We start from the raw sequence: 16,439 nt of genomic DNA on the forward strand, positions 1-16,439 counted from the left end.
CAGCCTAATTCTTTTATTAAGTAACCTGACACGGGTTATATACCACCCCACACTTTGAAAGCAACTCTTTCTCTATTGTGGGAAACAGGATGTTCTTCTCTTCTCCTCAAACTCAAACCTGAGCCATACAGTGAAATTTCCCTTATTGGCCACTAGGTGGGGGTCATCAGCCAAGGCGAGAAGGACAAAATCGGATGCTTCTAGGCCAGGGGTAGGCAACCTAAGGCCCAGGGGCCAGATGCGGCCCAATCGCCTTCTCAATCCGGCCCATGGACCGTCCAGGAATCAGCATGTTTTTACATGAGTAGAACATGTGCTTTTATTTCAGGCTCAGAATTAACAGGACATCATTCAAGGACTGGGCATTTTCAAAATAAAGGTGGCAGCTGAACACTTATGCTAACTGAACTCTTCTTGTCCCCTGCAGCCTAATGTTTTCATGGCTGCAAAATGCTTTGATATATATTTCAATGACGCAGTGGTATACAAATATTTTTAGAGACAGATATAACAGGGGGCATTCAGAGCTCCTCCAGCCTCCCTGGCATCTGCTTGACCTCCTCGTGCAAATGGCAGCGCAAGGACAACTTTTTACGCTACTGAATCCGTGTTTCTCCAATCAGCTCTCAGGTCAATAGCGCCCTGGGCAAGGAGGAGAGCCTTTGGTCACACACACCCAGGGTCAGTTTTGCAGTGACCCCCAGAAGGTTTATGGGACCTGGCGCAGGTGTGAAGGCCCTACAAGGACCCAGGCAGGTGTGTGGCTTATTCGCAATTGACCAGAGCCTTGAGCAAAATGCCCTCCTTTGCTTCCTATTTAAGAGTTTTCCTGCTCTTCTCGGTTTCAAAGCCATTTCTTTGGGACACCTTGTTTTGTATTTATGATGCTGAGTTACCACAGGTCACAAGATAGCCAATTATTGGAAATAGCTATTGATTTCCTTATAAATTAGTTACCGTACATCTGTGGCTGCTGAAGGTTTGTGCATATTTAGTAAGTGGTTGCATATAAATATTTTATGCTATAAGTTTCCTTTGCCCTTAACTTTTCGTTAGTAAGAATGCGTAAGAATACTTCTCAGGCAATATTTCTTGCTGTATATTCTTTTCTCTCTTTTAGCTACAAGATTACCATAGTTTGGAGCATATATGTATTTTTTTTTTAATAGATGTGCAATTAATCATTGCTGTCTCGAATTTTACTGTGTTATTATCTTCCTTGGTGGGCCATGCAAACTGCTATTCTGCATAACGCTTTTTACAGAGTAGGGAGTATATTCCCTCCAACATTCCTCAGATGAAAACAGAGACATTTCTCACTCCCCACAACTGACCCTCCTCAACACCCCATTTTGCCCCCCACCCCAGGGCAAGTGCCACCACCACGACACCAACAGGACCTCCACCATCCAGAGAAAACCCATTAATCCCTATTTTATTTTATTCTTTGGTAGATTTACCAAAAGAAAACCACACACCAATAAAGACATTTTAGAAAAGGGAAAAATTAGACCCTGACGCACAAAGTACCATACTTTTTGTGTATAGGACTATACAGGGTTTTTTTTTACTGTAAATTAATGTGCGAGTGATTGTAACCATCGGGTTAGTTTTTTACTGCACCCCCCCCCAAAAAAAAACACCCCTCAACAAGCTTTGTCAACCCCCCCCCCAAAAAAAGCTCAAGAACTCTGGGAAATCCTCTGTAAAAAAACAACTTCATGCCATTCTTCCTCAAAAAAGCTCAAAAACTCCAAACGTCCCCAAAAAGCTCAACAACTTTGGGCCGCCCTCTCCAAAAAAAGCTCAATCAACAACTCTGGGCCATTTTCTTAATTTGGAGTCCCCCAAAATAGGGGGCGTCTTATACAAGGGGGCGTGTTATACACAGAAAAGTACGGGATCTTTTAATCAAGACTTTTGCTCCCCTCCATTCCCTGTCTTTCTCTGTCTCCTTGCCTGCTCTCCAGAAGCCACTATTAGCTGCCCAAGGGAGGACTGGGAGTGGCTGCCATGGGGAAGCAACGCAATGCTCCTTCACAGGCTCACAGCCACATGTCAGGTCATCTTTCTCCCTGAGCTCAGAGGCGGCAGCACCAACAGGGGGAATAGGGACATTCCAGGTTCAAATCAGAAACTGGGCTGGCTTTCGTAACTCCATTGGGACACTTAGAGTGTCCAATTTGTGTGTGTGTCCATGTGTGTGCATTTAAATTTTCTGTTTTACAATTTAGAGTATTCATTGAACCTTAAAATATCAAAGACTTCCCTTCTTCTCTTTCCATGGTTCGTTTTGCATAGCATAAATCCCTGCATATTTTATATAAACCATTCAATATTCCATCATTACTTCTATCAAAACTGTTGAATTTATCTTAATGCTGCCAACGTACACAATTTCCCCCCATATATTCTATAAACATTTTCCAATCTTCTTTAAACGAATGTTCTCCTTGTTCTCTTATTATATATGTTAAGTCTGCAAGCTGCGCATATTCTATCAGTTTAAGTTGCCATTCTTCTTTGGCTGGGACCTCGCTCGTTTTCTGTTTTGGGTCTAACAAAACACGGGCTGCCGGGGGTGGCATGCAAAAAAAAAACTTTTTTGACACCTGAGATTTTCCATTTGAATTATCCCCAACGAAAAGGACTCTGGGCTTCTTTCTTTCTTTCTTTCTTTCTTTCTTTCTTTCTTTCTTTCTTTCTTTCTTTCTTTTTGGAAAGGTGCTTTAAAACATTTATTTCAATTCATTCTAAATTATTTCCTGTCAAAGGTTATTGTGACTACTCCTGAGTAACGACCTTCCACCTGCTTGTCTTTCAGAAGTCTTTATTAGTGCACATTATTTACAGTGTAGCGAGCTACAGGTTTCATGTCTCCTCATTCCGAATCAGAATCCGGCACTGTCCCCCTTCCGCGATTTGGACCAACATAAAAGCCTCGGGACAGTGAATCTCCTCCCCTTTCTCCTCCTCCTCAATTCCGGAGTCGGGGGGGGGGGGGGAGGGTCTGCGTTCTGCCTGATTCCTCTCCTCTCTTTCCCTCTCCCTCTCTTCCTGCCTGTGGAGCAGGGGCTCTTGGATGTTGCCAGAGGTCTGGCACTCCCTTTCCGTCTCCTGACTTTCCTCATCCGTCCCTTCGCTTTCATGACTGCTTGGAGATGGGCTGCTTCTGATGAGGGGGGGGGGCTGTTCTCTATAAGCCCTTCCCCTTAGATTTCCCAATACTCTTTAACACTTTTTCAGGTCCACCACAAGTGAAAGAACATACCCTCGACCTCACTGCATTTCCAGGGTCCTGTTTATGTAACCGAGGGGGCAGTGGCCTAAAAAGATTTGGGTGCCACTGGCCCAGACTGAGAGGCTGCTGTGCTTTCAGGGTTCTCCTGCTGGGCCCAGGAGATTCTGGGCCCCCAAGGATGTCTCTGTCATGCTCTCAAGGGATGACTCCTTTAGAGGCCTCTATTCTTTATTCAAGCATGTGGGTGGCGCTGTGGTCTAAACCACTGAGCCTAGGGCTTGCCGATCGGAAGGTTGGCAGTTCGAATCCCCGCAACAGGGTGAGCCCCTGTTGCTCAGCCCCAGCTCCTGCCAACCTAGCAGTTCGAAAGCACATCAAAGTGCAAGTAGATAAATAGGGACCGCTCCGGCGGGAAGGTAAACGGCGTTTCCGTGTGCTGCTCTGGTTCACCAGAAATGGCTTAGTCATGCTGGCCACATGACCTGGAAAAACTGTCTGTGGACAAATGTCGGCTCCCTCAGCCAGTAAAGCGAGATGAGCGTCTCAACCCCAGTGTCGTTTGCGACTGGACTTAACTGTCAGGGGTCCTTTACCTTTACATTTTCATTCTTTATTCAGCGGATGCACAAAACGGCTCTCGCTGCAAATTCCGCTCCCTGAGCTCCAACACTCAGCTACAAAAAGGAGACCCTCAAGTGCCCCCAGGCCCTCCCTTCCATTACACCCCATCCACTGGGCATGGAGATCGGGTTTTCCCAACGCAGGATCCAACCTGGAAACCCACCTGAGTCACCATTCCTGCTCTCCTGCTGGGTCAGCAGGGAAAAGAGGGGGACTTGTCACAATTTCACAAATCCCCACATATGTAAATCAAGAGACCTGCCAGCCCTAGTCAAACCCCACGTAGGACAATGGAGCCCAGCCAATGAGATGAACAGGAAGCGGGTTACGGTGATGCAAGGGAGGAAGTTCGATTTCGGTCGTGACCACAGCCGAGCAGCGACCGCGCACCCAGGGGTGCCCAGAAATGCGCTCAGACAGAGCATCTGTGACGTCCAACTTCCAGTTTTGCTCAAGGGGTACTTGGAATCCTGACCAGGCTGTGGCTTTTGGGATTCAGGCCAGGCCGTCGCCAGCAGGACTGTGGGCTGAGATGGGTGAATCTCTGAGTCATCCTAACTGCTGGAGCAGAACAGAACATAGGAACGTAAGAAGCTGCCTTATGCCGAGTCAGGCCCTTGGGGTCCCTCTAGCTCAGTTTTGTCTACACGGATTGGCAGCAGCCACTCTATAGGGCAGGCACCCCCAAACTTCGGCCCTCCAGATGTTTTGGACTACAATTCCCTGTTAGCTAGGGATCATGGGAGTTGTAGGCCAAAACATCTGGAGGGCCGCAGTTTGGGGATGCCTGCTGTAGGGCATGGGTAGGCAAACCCTTCTAAATCCGGCCCACGGACGGTCCGGGAATCAGCGTGTTTTTACATGAGTAGAATGTGTCCTTTTATTTAAAATGCATCTCTGGGTTATTTGTGGGGCATAGGAATTCGTTCTATTTTTTTTTCTTTCCCCAAAATATACTAGTCTGGCCCCCCACAAGGTCTGAGAGACAGTGGACCAGCCCCCTGCTGAAAAAGTTTGCTGACTCCTGCTCTAGGGTTTCCGGCAGCATACTCTCTCTCTGCCCTACATGGAGCTGCTGGGGATTGAACTTGGGAGCTTCTGTTGTATGCAAGGCAGCTGCTGTACCGCTGAGCTACCACAGAAACCCATGGGCAGGAACGCTCAGAGAGGCTTTCCCTGGTGGGCTTCAGAATTAGGGCTGCTGGCAAACCCAGAGTTCAGTCTGAAGAGCCGGTTCATGCAGTGCTGTTGTTTAGTGTGTCTCATTTGGATACACATCCCCCTTGAGAAATGCACGAGCCACGCTGGCATTTCAACAAGCAGTGCATGCCCATCTACTGAACTGCCGGTCGTAGCAAACCTAGATGTCCTGCATTAACAAGGTTGTGGGTTTAAGGGTCAGTCTGGATGATCTTTATATATATATATATAATTTTTATTGGTTTTATATGTACATCAACATCACACATAGAACAAATATTAAAAAGAAAAATAATATTTGAAAAGAAAAAAGAAACAATAACAAGAAAAAATAGAATACAAAAAAGAAACATGAAAATAAAAATAGATTCAAACATATCAACTTATTTCAACTTTTACAACCATTGTTTCTTGTACTTCCCCAGACCCCTTCTAACTGATTTTCCTTTTCAAATCATCTTTAGCAGTTTCTTATTCATTGCTTCGAATATTAATCATCATATTATTATTCCTTCCATTTTTACCTCAATCCTTTAAATTTAATTCATTTATCTATTTTCCTCCCATTTTTCCTTCCCTAATGCTTTAACAACAAAATATTCCCATAGATACTCAGTCTTTTATGTTCTAAAATATTTCCCTAAATATACTTTGAATTTCTTCCAATCTTCCTCCATCATCTCATCTGCTTGGTCCCGGAGTCTTCCTGTCAGTTCCGCGAGCTCCATAAAGTCCATCATTTTCATTTGCCATTCTTCTATAGTAGGCAATTCATTTTTCTTCCAATATTTCGCAATTAGAATCCTTGCTGCCGTAGTGGCACAGTCTGGGTGATCTTAAGCATACCCGGCGCCGTGGTTCAAAGATTCCTCCAGCGCCCCCCCCCCTTTCCCAGAGTTGCCAACCTTTCCCCGAGCCTCTGCGGGGATTGCTCTCCTCCCGCAGAGCCTTGGAAAGAAAGCTGCATGCCCACCAGCCATATAGTTGGCAGGGCGCAGCTTCCATCTTAAGCCTCTGCAGGGATCGCTCTCCTCGCACTGAGGTTTGGGAGGCAAGCTGCACGCCCACCAGCCATATGGTTGACGGGGAACAGCTGGCTGGCGTGCAGGGAAAGGGGAGGCCGCTGGTAAAACCGTGCAGCTCCCCCACTCGCTGGGCGTCCCTGAGAGGCCAGCGCCCTGGTGCAATGCACCAGTAAGCCCAATAGGAAAGACGGCTCTGCCTGAGACCCTTCCAGTTCTTGGGAGCCTGGATCTGTGGGAGTAGAAGGTATGAGACCAAGCTTGCCAAACCAGTCCCTTTGTCTAGGACGGGAATGGTTTTTGGCTGACTGGTTAAGCACCACAAGGAGCATAACCAAAGGAGTTGCTCTGCGCCATCAAACAGCTAGTGGCGCCTCCTCATTTCTGGGATGCTATCCCCATGCTCTCCTTCATTTGGATTACTGGGTGGGAAGCCACATGAAAGAGGTGGGGGTGCAGGAATACTACTTGACTGAACCAGCCAACCTAGCCTGGGACTCCGGAAAAAATCCCAAAACGGCCTGATTACATCACACAGCAGAAGCAAAGTTCTTGAAAGCCTCCAGGATGTCACTTCTTGTGGTATTCTTGTCATTTGCCTCTGCCGAGCGCAGCAAACCCCCACAAAATTCTGCGCTTTCACAATTTGTGTTGTTGTGGTGATTTTGCAACACAACCACTTCCTGTTCATGGAAGCAGGAAGGAAAGGACTTCCTTTTCGCCGCTTTCGAAAGGCCCAGGTACGAGAGGGAAGTTCCTTGGCCTGACCACGTCTTCTTCCGCTGCCGAGAAACAGATAAGAGGGCCATCCCTGCTGAAGCAGAGACCACTTCACAGCGAGAGGAGCAGCTTGGAAGGCTAGAAATCCTCTGTTCTGGAAAGAGACCGGCGTCGCCTCCTTGGACAGGTAAAACTTCTGCATTGCTTTTCAGGGAGGTCGTCTTGAGGACTATGTCTGGCTTGCAAGGCTGAGTCTGTGATTGGCTTCATTAAATGTCAGCCAAGAGGTTCTGCAAGGATTAAACGGACCCCCAGGCAGACATCTGACGGAGGGTTCCATGTGAAAATGGGATGGTTTAGGAGTCAGGACTCTAAGAAGCTGTAGTTAAGTGGCAGAGGATCTTACCTTTGTCAGTAGTTTCAACCCCTGCAAGCATCTTCTGGTAATTGTGGAAGAGACTCCTTCCTCAAACTCCACAGAGCCACTGCAAGTCAGCCTAGGTAATACTGAGCCAGGTAAACCCAGTTCTCTGACTCGGTGAAAGGCAGGTTCCTATGAAGCGGAGAACAAGGAACCGGTTTGAGGGGGAAGCTGGCTCAGGCTGAGCCAGATCATCTCATGAAGAAAGGCAGAGGACCCTGCTAACCATGACTTTGAGGAGAGAGACCCCACAACAAATAATAATAATAATGATAATAATAATAATAATAATAATAATAATAAATTATTTATACCCCGCCCATCTGACTGGGTTTCCCCAGCCACTCTGGGCGGCTTCCAACCGCATATTAAAAACAGTACAGCATCAAACATTAAAAACTTCCCTAAACAGGGCTGCCTTCAGATGTCTTCTAAAAGTATGGTAGATGTTTTTCTCTTTGACATCTGGTGGGAGGGCGTTCCACAGGGCGGGTGCCACTACCGAGAAGGGGCTCTGCCTGGTTCCCTGTAACCTCACTTCTCGCAGCGAGGGAACCGCCAGAAGGCCCTCGGCGCTGGACCTCAGTGTCTGGGCTGAACGATGGGGATGGAGACGCTCCTTCAGGTATACAGGACCGAGGCCGTTTAGGGCTTTAAAGGTCATCACCAACACTTTGAATTGTGCTTGGAAACGTACTGGGAGCCAATGAAGATCTTTCAGTACCGGTGTTATATGGTCTCGGCAGCCACTCCCAGTCACCAGTCTAGCTGCCGCATTCTGGATTAAATGCAGTTTCTGAGTAACCTTCAAAGGCAGCCCCACGTAGAGAGCATTGCAGTAGTCCAAGCAGGACTCTTCCCACTCTACAGTTCTTGATTCATCCCCAAATGGTCGGCCCTGCTTTGCCTGACCCTTCAGAATGCAAGGCTGCCTTCAACCACTTGGCTTGCAATACCTATAAATTGCTGTATCTCAGGCCCACAGAAATATCATAAAGTATTTGTATGGTCATTGGTTGGGTGTTATTGGAGAAGAGGGAGCATGCCCATGGACACCTGACAGTCTGCCTTGAGGTTGATGCTCCAGCCTGCAGGAACATAAGAAACTGCCTTTTACCAAGTTGGGCCATTGACTGGCAGCTGCCCCCCAGGATTTTAGGCAGGGGTCTCTTCCAACCCTACCTGGAGATGCTAGCAGGGAATGAATCTGGGACCTTCTGCTTGCCTGGCAAATGCTCTAACCACTAAGTTATGGCCCCTTCCTGGGTCTGTCCTTCTCTGCAGAAGCTCTGCAGCTCCTCGCAGAAGACTCTGGGAAGTCTGCAAGCTGAAATTCCTCATGCAAAGTAAAGTTATTTGAGGGCATGTGTGCACTTGACCTGCTTGCTTTCCTTTTCTTGCATGTTCAAGGGTTCTCTTCACTCCCCGAAATTCTCCCTTTCCCTCTCCAGGCTATGCGGAGGTGAAAGTTTGTGGGAATTAGAGGAGGATGCTAAGAAAGAGTCAGGAGACTGGGCAAGGGGGCATGTGGGGACAACACAGTACTCAGCAAAGGCTCCGACTTAAATCACATCTAGAATCATAGAGTTGAAAGAGACCACGAGGGCCATCCAGTCCAACCCCCTGCCAAGCAGGAAACACCATCAAATAGAATCATAGAAATCTAAATTCTCTTGAGTTTCTAAGTGGTTAAGGGAACTGCTTGTTTTCAGACAACAAAGATCATAAACTCCACCTTCATTTAAGTAATTTGCTTGACACATATTTGCTGCCCTGCTTTGTATTCTGTGGGACCACAACAGCCGTAATGAAGACCTTTCCTGGGGCTGGGGCTGCTCGTAATCTGTCCACACAATGTGGCACATAGTTTCAGTCACAATCTTGTTTGTCTGGTTACGAAACAGCAGCTTCGCTTCTCCTTCCTCTGCAGGTGCTGCAAAGTGAGACTCATTCGCTAACTTCCGTCCATTTCTTTCTTCTCCCTAGATCAAAAGCCCCCATGTCTAGAGTGCCTGAGTACGAAGAGGAGGTGATGGACTTCTGCAGGTAACCACCACTGGTGGCCCCAGGCTGTGAAGCTAGGCTGGGTGCTCAGGGACAGACAGACGGACACACACACACACACACACACACACACACACACACACACACACCATTATGGTATTATTCACTTATAGGCCACCCTTTGGGCAAAAATGACACCCCAAGGTGTCATCACAAACAATGCAAATGCAAACATATCAATGCAAACACAATAATTCAATAAAAATCAGACTAAATCTGAATATTCCAAACAGCAAATCCAACATTCATTTTCCTGCCTGAAAGGCAACAGGTTTGTTCCCTGTGAAAACATTAAGGGACAGCAAGAATTAGCACTTAAGCAGCAGCTCCCCCTTTTATGGGTCCAAGGCAGGGGGAACAATTGGTGCCCCCAATGGTTCCAGCAGAGATTAATTACGCCACTATGACTGCCACCTGCTTCTCAGGTCCAGATATTGATTGATTATGTGGATTCCCTAGCCCAATGGTTCCCAGAATAAACTCACCCCCAGTGCTCCTACCCTATAAAAAGCATTGTTCATAATAGTGGTCTGCATGACCCAGAAAGGAAGATAATAGTACAATTAGCATTCAAAACAGTAAAAAATGATTTACACAATTAAACTATTCAGTTTAATTAATTCAACAAAACTGGTGAACTTGACCCAGTGATGCCAGCTTGCAAAGACAGGTAGTCATTTATACCTCAGCTGGCCCCCTGCCCCTCTTGACTCTTAGCGTGTGCACAAACACACACACACACACACACCAGGTAATCCCACCACCCGCTTTGAGAACCACTGAGCTAGACCCATTTTAATCCAGCTTTTGGTCTGGACATGGAACAGAAGCAGCCGGTGTTGTTTTTGGCTGGATCTAGACACATGAAAAAACATTTCAGGAAAATGTGTTGTAAAGCTCATAATGGGAAATCACATTGCCAAAGGTTAAAATTCTATAGCTCCATCTGGTGTCACAGTGTTATTACGCATTTAAAACGCTTTTTAAAAAAACAAAACCTAATGTAGCTGTGTCCCTGGTAGAAGATCTTCCATAGGAACTGGACAGGGGGATCTCTATTGATCCCACTGGACATGGACAACCAGGGTGGGGGAGATCTGGTGAGAAAATGGCCTTTGCCTTTCCTAAAGAGGCAGTTCCCAGAAGCTGTCGCCTGGGTTTTGTTTGCCCAACACCTTGACTCCCCTTACAATGCCAGCAAATACCCCAATAAATGTGTCGTGCGCGATGCTCGTATTCAGCCTAGTTCCAATGATGTTGACTTTTGCCTGGGAGTCCCTCTGACCTGCTTCTCTTGCTTTCCGGTTGCAGTGTGGACGAGATGCAGTTCTATGAAGCGGACCAGCCTTCTCTGGCCAAGGTAAGGAATTTCTCCAGGCTGCTTCTGTCCAAGAAAGCTCCTCCGTCCCATCCTGATCATGAGCAGAAATGAACATCTGAAAAGGGCTTAGTCCAAGCAAGAAGGCCACTCGCCTTCCAAGGAGGCTAGACATTCCATGGTGGTTGCCACCATTAGAAGCATTGTCAGTGAAAAAAATAAATATGGAAAAAGAATGGCCAGCGCATAGAGAACTGTTAACTGAGGAGGAAAAGCAATTGAAAGTAAAAATAAAAATAAAAATGAGGATATAAAGCATTTGTTAACTGATTGGCTCCAATATCATCAATTAAATGACATTTTTTAGATTGAACAAAGGAGTCGGCTTTGGTAAAGAATTTTCGAGAGTGCAGAAAGAACTGTTAGAAAATAATGGAAAAGTTCTGTCAAAAATGTATAAATTGTTGCTGGAATGGGAAACAAAAGATTAGGAAGTCTGTAATGATACAGTGGGTAAAAGATGTGAGACAATTTGCTTCATGGGAGAAGTTATGGAATAAGGACTTAAAATTTACAGCTTGCTGTACGTTAAAAGAGAATTATATAAAGATGATGTATAGACTGGATTTGACTCCTACAAGACTAGTGAAAATGTATAAGAACACGACCCACGTACGTTGGAAGTGTAATGTTAAAGAAGGTACATTTCACCACATGTGGTGGACTTGCAAAATAGCTAAGGCCTTCTGGGAAATGATTTATTATGAACTGAAAAAAATGTTTAAAATCACTCCAAGGAGGCTAGACAACTCCTCCCTGAAGAGCAATGAGCGTTGCCTGGTGCCCCATTCCTCAGCACTTTGCCTTATTTATTTAATATCATAAAAATTTCAGGCACCAAAAAGAGTACTGCCTGATGTCAATAGGCAGGGAGTTCCAGAGTTCAGGGGCCGCCACACAGAAATAATCAAGTCCTTACAATTGTGGAATGGGACTTCTTATCCCCAGGTGGACAGGAGGGGACTTTGCTACTGACGGTTTGACTTCCGCTGATGTCTGCTTTGCTCCCCCACCCCAGGAGGCCTTCCCAGGGCTGAACCACCCTGCCTGCACAGTGGGCATTCAGGTGAAGATCGCCAACCGCCCTTCAGCTATGGGCTTCCAGAAGGCAGTGATCATTATGGTGGCGATTGAGAGGATGAAGAAGAAGAAGAAGAAGAAGTCCACCAAAGCCAGAGCGCTTTTCACAGATGACGACCTCATGGACATCATCAATTCCGTCTTAGGTACAGTATGGAAAACCAGCTGGCTGCCATATTGGGTGTTGTAAGGGGGAGAGATTATAGAGAACCTCCCCCTCTCATCAGGAGCAGTTCCTCCCCAAGCAGTGATGGAAGCGCGGGGTCTGAAGGGGCTAGTCAGGAAACGGAGAGAGAGTGCCAGGTCTCTGGCAGCATGGGAGAGCCCCTGCTCCACAGGCGGGAAGAGAGAGAGGCGGGAAGAGGGGACAGGGGAAAAACGGATCGTATATCCTTTCCCCCGGCACCGGAATTAAGGAGGAGGAGAAAGGGGAGGAGATTCACTGTCCCGAGGCTTTTATGTTGGTCAAAGTCACGTAAAGGGTCAGTGCCGGATTCTGAAATGGAATTAGAAGACATGAAACCGACAGCTCATTACACTGTAAATAACGTGCACCAATAAAGACTTTAAAAGACAAGTATGTGGAAGGTCGTTACTCAGGAGTAGCAGTAACAACCTCTAACAGGTGTGCCCCCAATGGGAAACCACAGTGAGGAGCCTAGGGCCGCTTCCTGCAGCAGGAGGTGGTTGAAGGGCAAAGCACTTTATTCCATTTGTTGGCTAAGCAGACCCAAGTGGAAGCTGCCATTGCTGTTCTTTTCCGCCATCCCTCTTTAGAGGGAAGCAACAGCCTTTGGACTGCAGTGGGAGACGTTCCGCTAAGGAGGACAAAGAGAAGGCAGGGCCCTTCAAAAGTCCCAGAGTTTCCTTTGAGGTGGATCAGGGCCACACAGAGGACATGATCTCTCTTCCTGTTTGCCTAAACGCTTCTGGGAGTTAACACTGAGTAAGATGCGGGCAGGGGCAGAGGAAGGGGTGCAGTGGGGGCGGGCCACCCTGGGTGTCAACACTGAGGGGGGGTGACAAATTGCCAGGCAGCACTCACCACGGGGCCTGCAGCGCACCCAAGCCACATGGCTGCTGAGTGGGAGGAGGCAGGCAGACTCCTCGGAGGACCCACGGAGTGTCCTGCCCTGGCTCACCCCGGCCCCTGCGGGCAGCTGGCCCTGCCCCTGGGCACAGGGCACGCACACCGCCCCAGGCACCCAATCGGCTTGCTCCGCCGCTGGATGTGGGGGTAAAAAACAAGGAGCACCTCTGACTTGGAAAGGGTGGGGGCAGCAGCAGGTGGGGTCTGGGTCTCATTGAGGCGAGCCTCAAAGGATCATAGAAAAATAGCATTATAGAGTTGGAAGGGACCCCCAAGGTCAACCCCCTGCAATGCAGGAATCACTGCTACAGGATCTCTGCTATCCAACTTTTGTTCCAAAGCCTCCGACAAAGGAAAGAGCTGACCACCTTCTGAGATCATATGTTCCACTGAAGAACAGCTATTATTGCTCCCTTGCAAGTGGCAGGTCTTGACCTGGAGTGTCTTTTCCTCTTCAGAACCGGTTGACTTTGACATCCGCCAATGCACCTATGCCACAGATCCCATCTACCACCTCAGCAGGAGCATCTCCTGCAACATCAGAGACGTCAACCAGAAGTCCCTTGTCCTGAACGGGACAACCCAGCTGGTGGCCTTGGAGCTCCAACAGGCTGACATCAGCAGAGAAGGTAGGAACCCCCACCCCTGAAAACTCCTCACCCACCATCTCCTACGGGCGGCCAGTCCTAGCCGGGCTGAAATGTTTCTTGCTATTAATCCTGTTTCCTCACATTTTCCAGCGAGGGTGAAAATGTACGTCTATCGGCCGAAAATCGAGGAAGGCGTTGCGAAGATCCCCATCGCCCTGAAAATCAAAGGGAAGGAGCTGTATCTGTCTTGTGTGCAGAGTGGAGACCAACCAGCACTGCAGCTGGAGGTGAGAGGTTCCTTCTCAGCTTATGCTTCCAAGAGGGAGGGAGGGCTCTTGTGCTTGGATCCTGCTACCTGGTTGCCCACAGTGATAATAGGATGCTGGACTAGGTGGACCATTGGCCTGATCCAGCAGGTTCTTCTTTTGTTGTTGCGATGGCCAGAGTAAACGGCTCAGGACCACAGCACCTAAAGGCTGCCTCTCTCCAGATGAACCCACCTAGACCCTGAGTTCATCTTCCAAGGCCCTTCTTCACGTGCCTCCTCTTTGAGAGGTCTGGGGGGGGGAGCAATGCAAGAACGGGGCCTTTTCTGCAGTGGCTCCCCATTTGTGGAATGCTCTCTCTCCAGGGAGGTTCGCCAGGCACCTTCACTGCCCACCTTTAGGCACCAGGCAAAAACATTCCTCTTTAACTAGGGCTTTGGCCGATTGACATTCAGTGCCCTTTTAAAATGTGTTGGGGAAGGTTATTGGGTTGTTCTTGTTTTTATTATGTACTAGCTGGCCCTGCCACGCGTTGCTGTGGCTAATCCCTGTGACTGCCACCACCCTGTGTCGATCCATGATGTATCCCGCCCCCTCCTCCCCCCACCCCCAGTTTATCCCTGAGATTCCCCCCTCCCTGTCCCGACCCATGACGTATCACGTCCCCTTCTCCCCCCCACCCCTGGCACATCCCTGTGACTGGTCCCACCGTGTCCTGACCTACCCCATCCCCTCCTCTCCCCAACCCCCACGTAGGTGGGTCAGTACCTACATTCAGCCTAGTCTGTAAAGGCTTTGGCCTCCATTCGGTGTAGTCTGTAAAGGCTTCAGCCTAGTATGTAAACGGCAGCTGAGATGCTGTTGAGAGGGAAGGTTCTATAGGTGTAGTACCAGTGTAGCCACCGCTAGAGGGCGCTGGTTTGCAACCTAGTTCTTTTCCCAGCATGCACTTTCGACTGAGTGGTGTGTTCTGGAACACGTTGTTTTGGGGGTTTTACATGGCACAGGTGTGGCATCTGTCTTAGGTAACTTTCTAAGGTCCTTCTGACATTCGCTTTGGACGTTGTGTTCAAATTTGAACGCAGTCGGTGAAGCGGTTTCGGAGAAAAGTGGATAATAACCCACATGCCCAATTTACATTTATATATATAGATAGATTTTGTGCTTTTTTGTTGTGGTTTTATGTCGTGAACTGCCCTGAGACCTGCGGGTATAGGGCGGTAAACATACATTGTTGGTGTTGTTGTGGAGCTAGTGTAGGCACTTTGGAAAGTGGATTTCCTTAGATGTAATCTCAGCTTTTCCACCCGCAGGAGGCCAGCATCGAAGGGGACCTCGACAAATCTGACAAAGGGCGCTTCCTCTTCTACAGAGTTGCAGTTGGGGACTACACCAGGTTCGAGTCAGCTGCCTTCCCTCAGTGGTACATCTGCACATCTGCCCAGGTCAACAAAGCTGTGGGCGTGACAAACCGGATTGGGGAGGTCTCCATCGTGGATTATATTGTCACATAAAACGCGGAATAAGCGCAGAATCCTTACATGTGCCTTTGGACAAATTTCAGCCTCCTGACTCTGTGACAAGGAAAGTCCCATCACACTGAGACAACACAACACTCGCCTCCTTTCTCTGGAAGGAGTTGGGAGTTGCCAAGAAAGCAGTGAATAATGAGGATCGCAGGGGGGTTGGACTAAATGGCCCTTTGGGCCCCTTTTGACTCTGCTGTATATTTATTGCAAGTATTTATTAATAATTTAATAATTATTGTTGCCTTGGCGACATCTGAATAAATTATCTGGTGTGTAAGGTTGGCCTCTAACTGCTGTTTGTACATTGTACCTCCGACACTCAACTGAACAAGCCGGACGGAAAGAGAAGGGCCTTCCGAAAGAGGGTGGGTGTGTCCCTTTGGCCAGACCCCAAGAGGGAGAGGCTGGCCTGGAGCCAAGGCACCCCAAGAGGAGGGCTAGTGACATCAGAGTCCTTGTTTTCCCTCTCTGATTCACTCCTATGTGCCTGGATTTGAGGCTGCCTGTTAGCCCAGCGTCTGGTCTGGAGTTAGCCAAATCTGCCCACAATCAAACATCTACCACACACAATTTGCTCTCGGGTACATCGTCCACCTGGCCCTTGTGGAGAGACATCACTTCGACCTGGTCTTTGCCAAAGAGCGGACTAGTGGCGCGATGTTGACTGGAGGGGGAGGGGGAGTTCATGGTCAGTTCTTTTCATTGACGGGTCACGACCTGTGCATGGTTCCTCTGCTCTGCCAAGGGTAGGGGATCCACTGAGATGACCTGCCCTTGGAGACTTATGGAGCCTGGTAGGTTCCTGAGTGGTCCCAGGAATTCCTGGTCCATGTGACCAGCACACCCTTTCAAAGCTCTTGTCTCACACTGGAATTGGGGGGGGGGCATTGGCACAATGTGCCCTCGCCATGCTTTGGGATGAAGTCAGGGCTGACCCAGGATGTTTTGATGCTTGCCTGAGAAAAACCAGAAAATGCAACACACACACACGCCACTGCCGCCTCCTCCACAGCCCCCAAATTACTGCCTCCTCCGCAACCCCCCCCCCGGCACTACCTCCATCTCCACAGTCCCCGTGGGCACAGCACACAAACACACAAGCAAAGCCTCCTCCACTGGAAGTATGGCATAGTGGTTAGGGTGTTGGACTAGGACCTGAGAGACTAGGACTCGAATCCCCACTCGGCCACGAAGCTCGGTGGGGGCCAGTCGCTGCC

The 16,439-nt window shown here is 48.4% G+C and overlaps 1 protein-coding gene across 1 annotated transcript; it reads left to right on the forward strand.

Moving 5' to 3' along the window:
• Nucleotides 1–5,568: 5,568 nt before the first annotated feature.
• On the forward strand, nucleotides 5,569–15,499 carry LOC118087328 (interleukin-1 beta). Its single transcript, XM_035119869.3, has 7 exons — nucleotides 5,569–6,991; nucleotides 9,212–9,271; nucleotides 10,601–10,649; nucleotides 11,686–11,893; nucleotides 13,296–13,466; nucleotides 13,578–13,714; nucleotides 15,007–15,499. Exons 2-7 carry the CDS (start codon nucleotides 9,225–9,227, stop codon nucleotides 15,205–15,207), a joined length of 813 nt encoding a protein of 270 aa, XP_034975760.1. The 5' UTR covers nucleotides 5,569–6,991; nucleotides 9,212–9,224; the 3' UTR covers nucleotides 15,208–15,499.
• The last annotated feature ends 940 nt before the right edge of the window (nucleotides 15,500–16,439 follow it).

The sequence above is a fragment of the Zootoca vivipara genome, chromosome 6 (assembly GCF_965207765.1).
Source record: "Zootoca vivipara chromosome 6, rZooViv2.hap1.1, whole genome shotgun sequence".
Classification (NCBI taxonomy): Eukaryota; Metazoa; Chordata; class Lepidosauria; order Squamata; family Lacertidae; genus Zootoca; species Zootoca vivipara.

Excerpts from the sequence above, each read along its gene's own strand:
- LOC118087328 (XM_035119869.3), top strand. The coding sequence starts at position 9,225 with ATGTCTAGAGTGCCTGAGTACGAAGAGGAGGTGATGGACTTCTGCAG. Across the intron at positions 10,650-11,685 it reads ACCAGCCTTCTCTGGCCAAG|GAGGCCTTCCCAGGGCTGAA; the intron begins GTAAGGAATTTC and ends CCCCCACCCCAG. Across the intron at positions 13,715-15,006 it reads AACCAGCACTGCAGCTGGAG|GAGGCCAGCATCGAAGGGGA; the intron begins GTGAGAGGTTCC and ends TTCCACCCGCAG.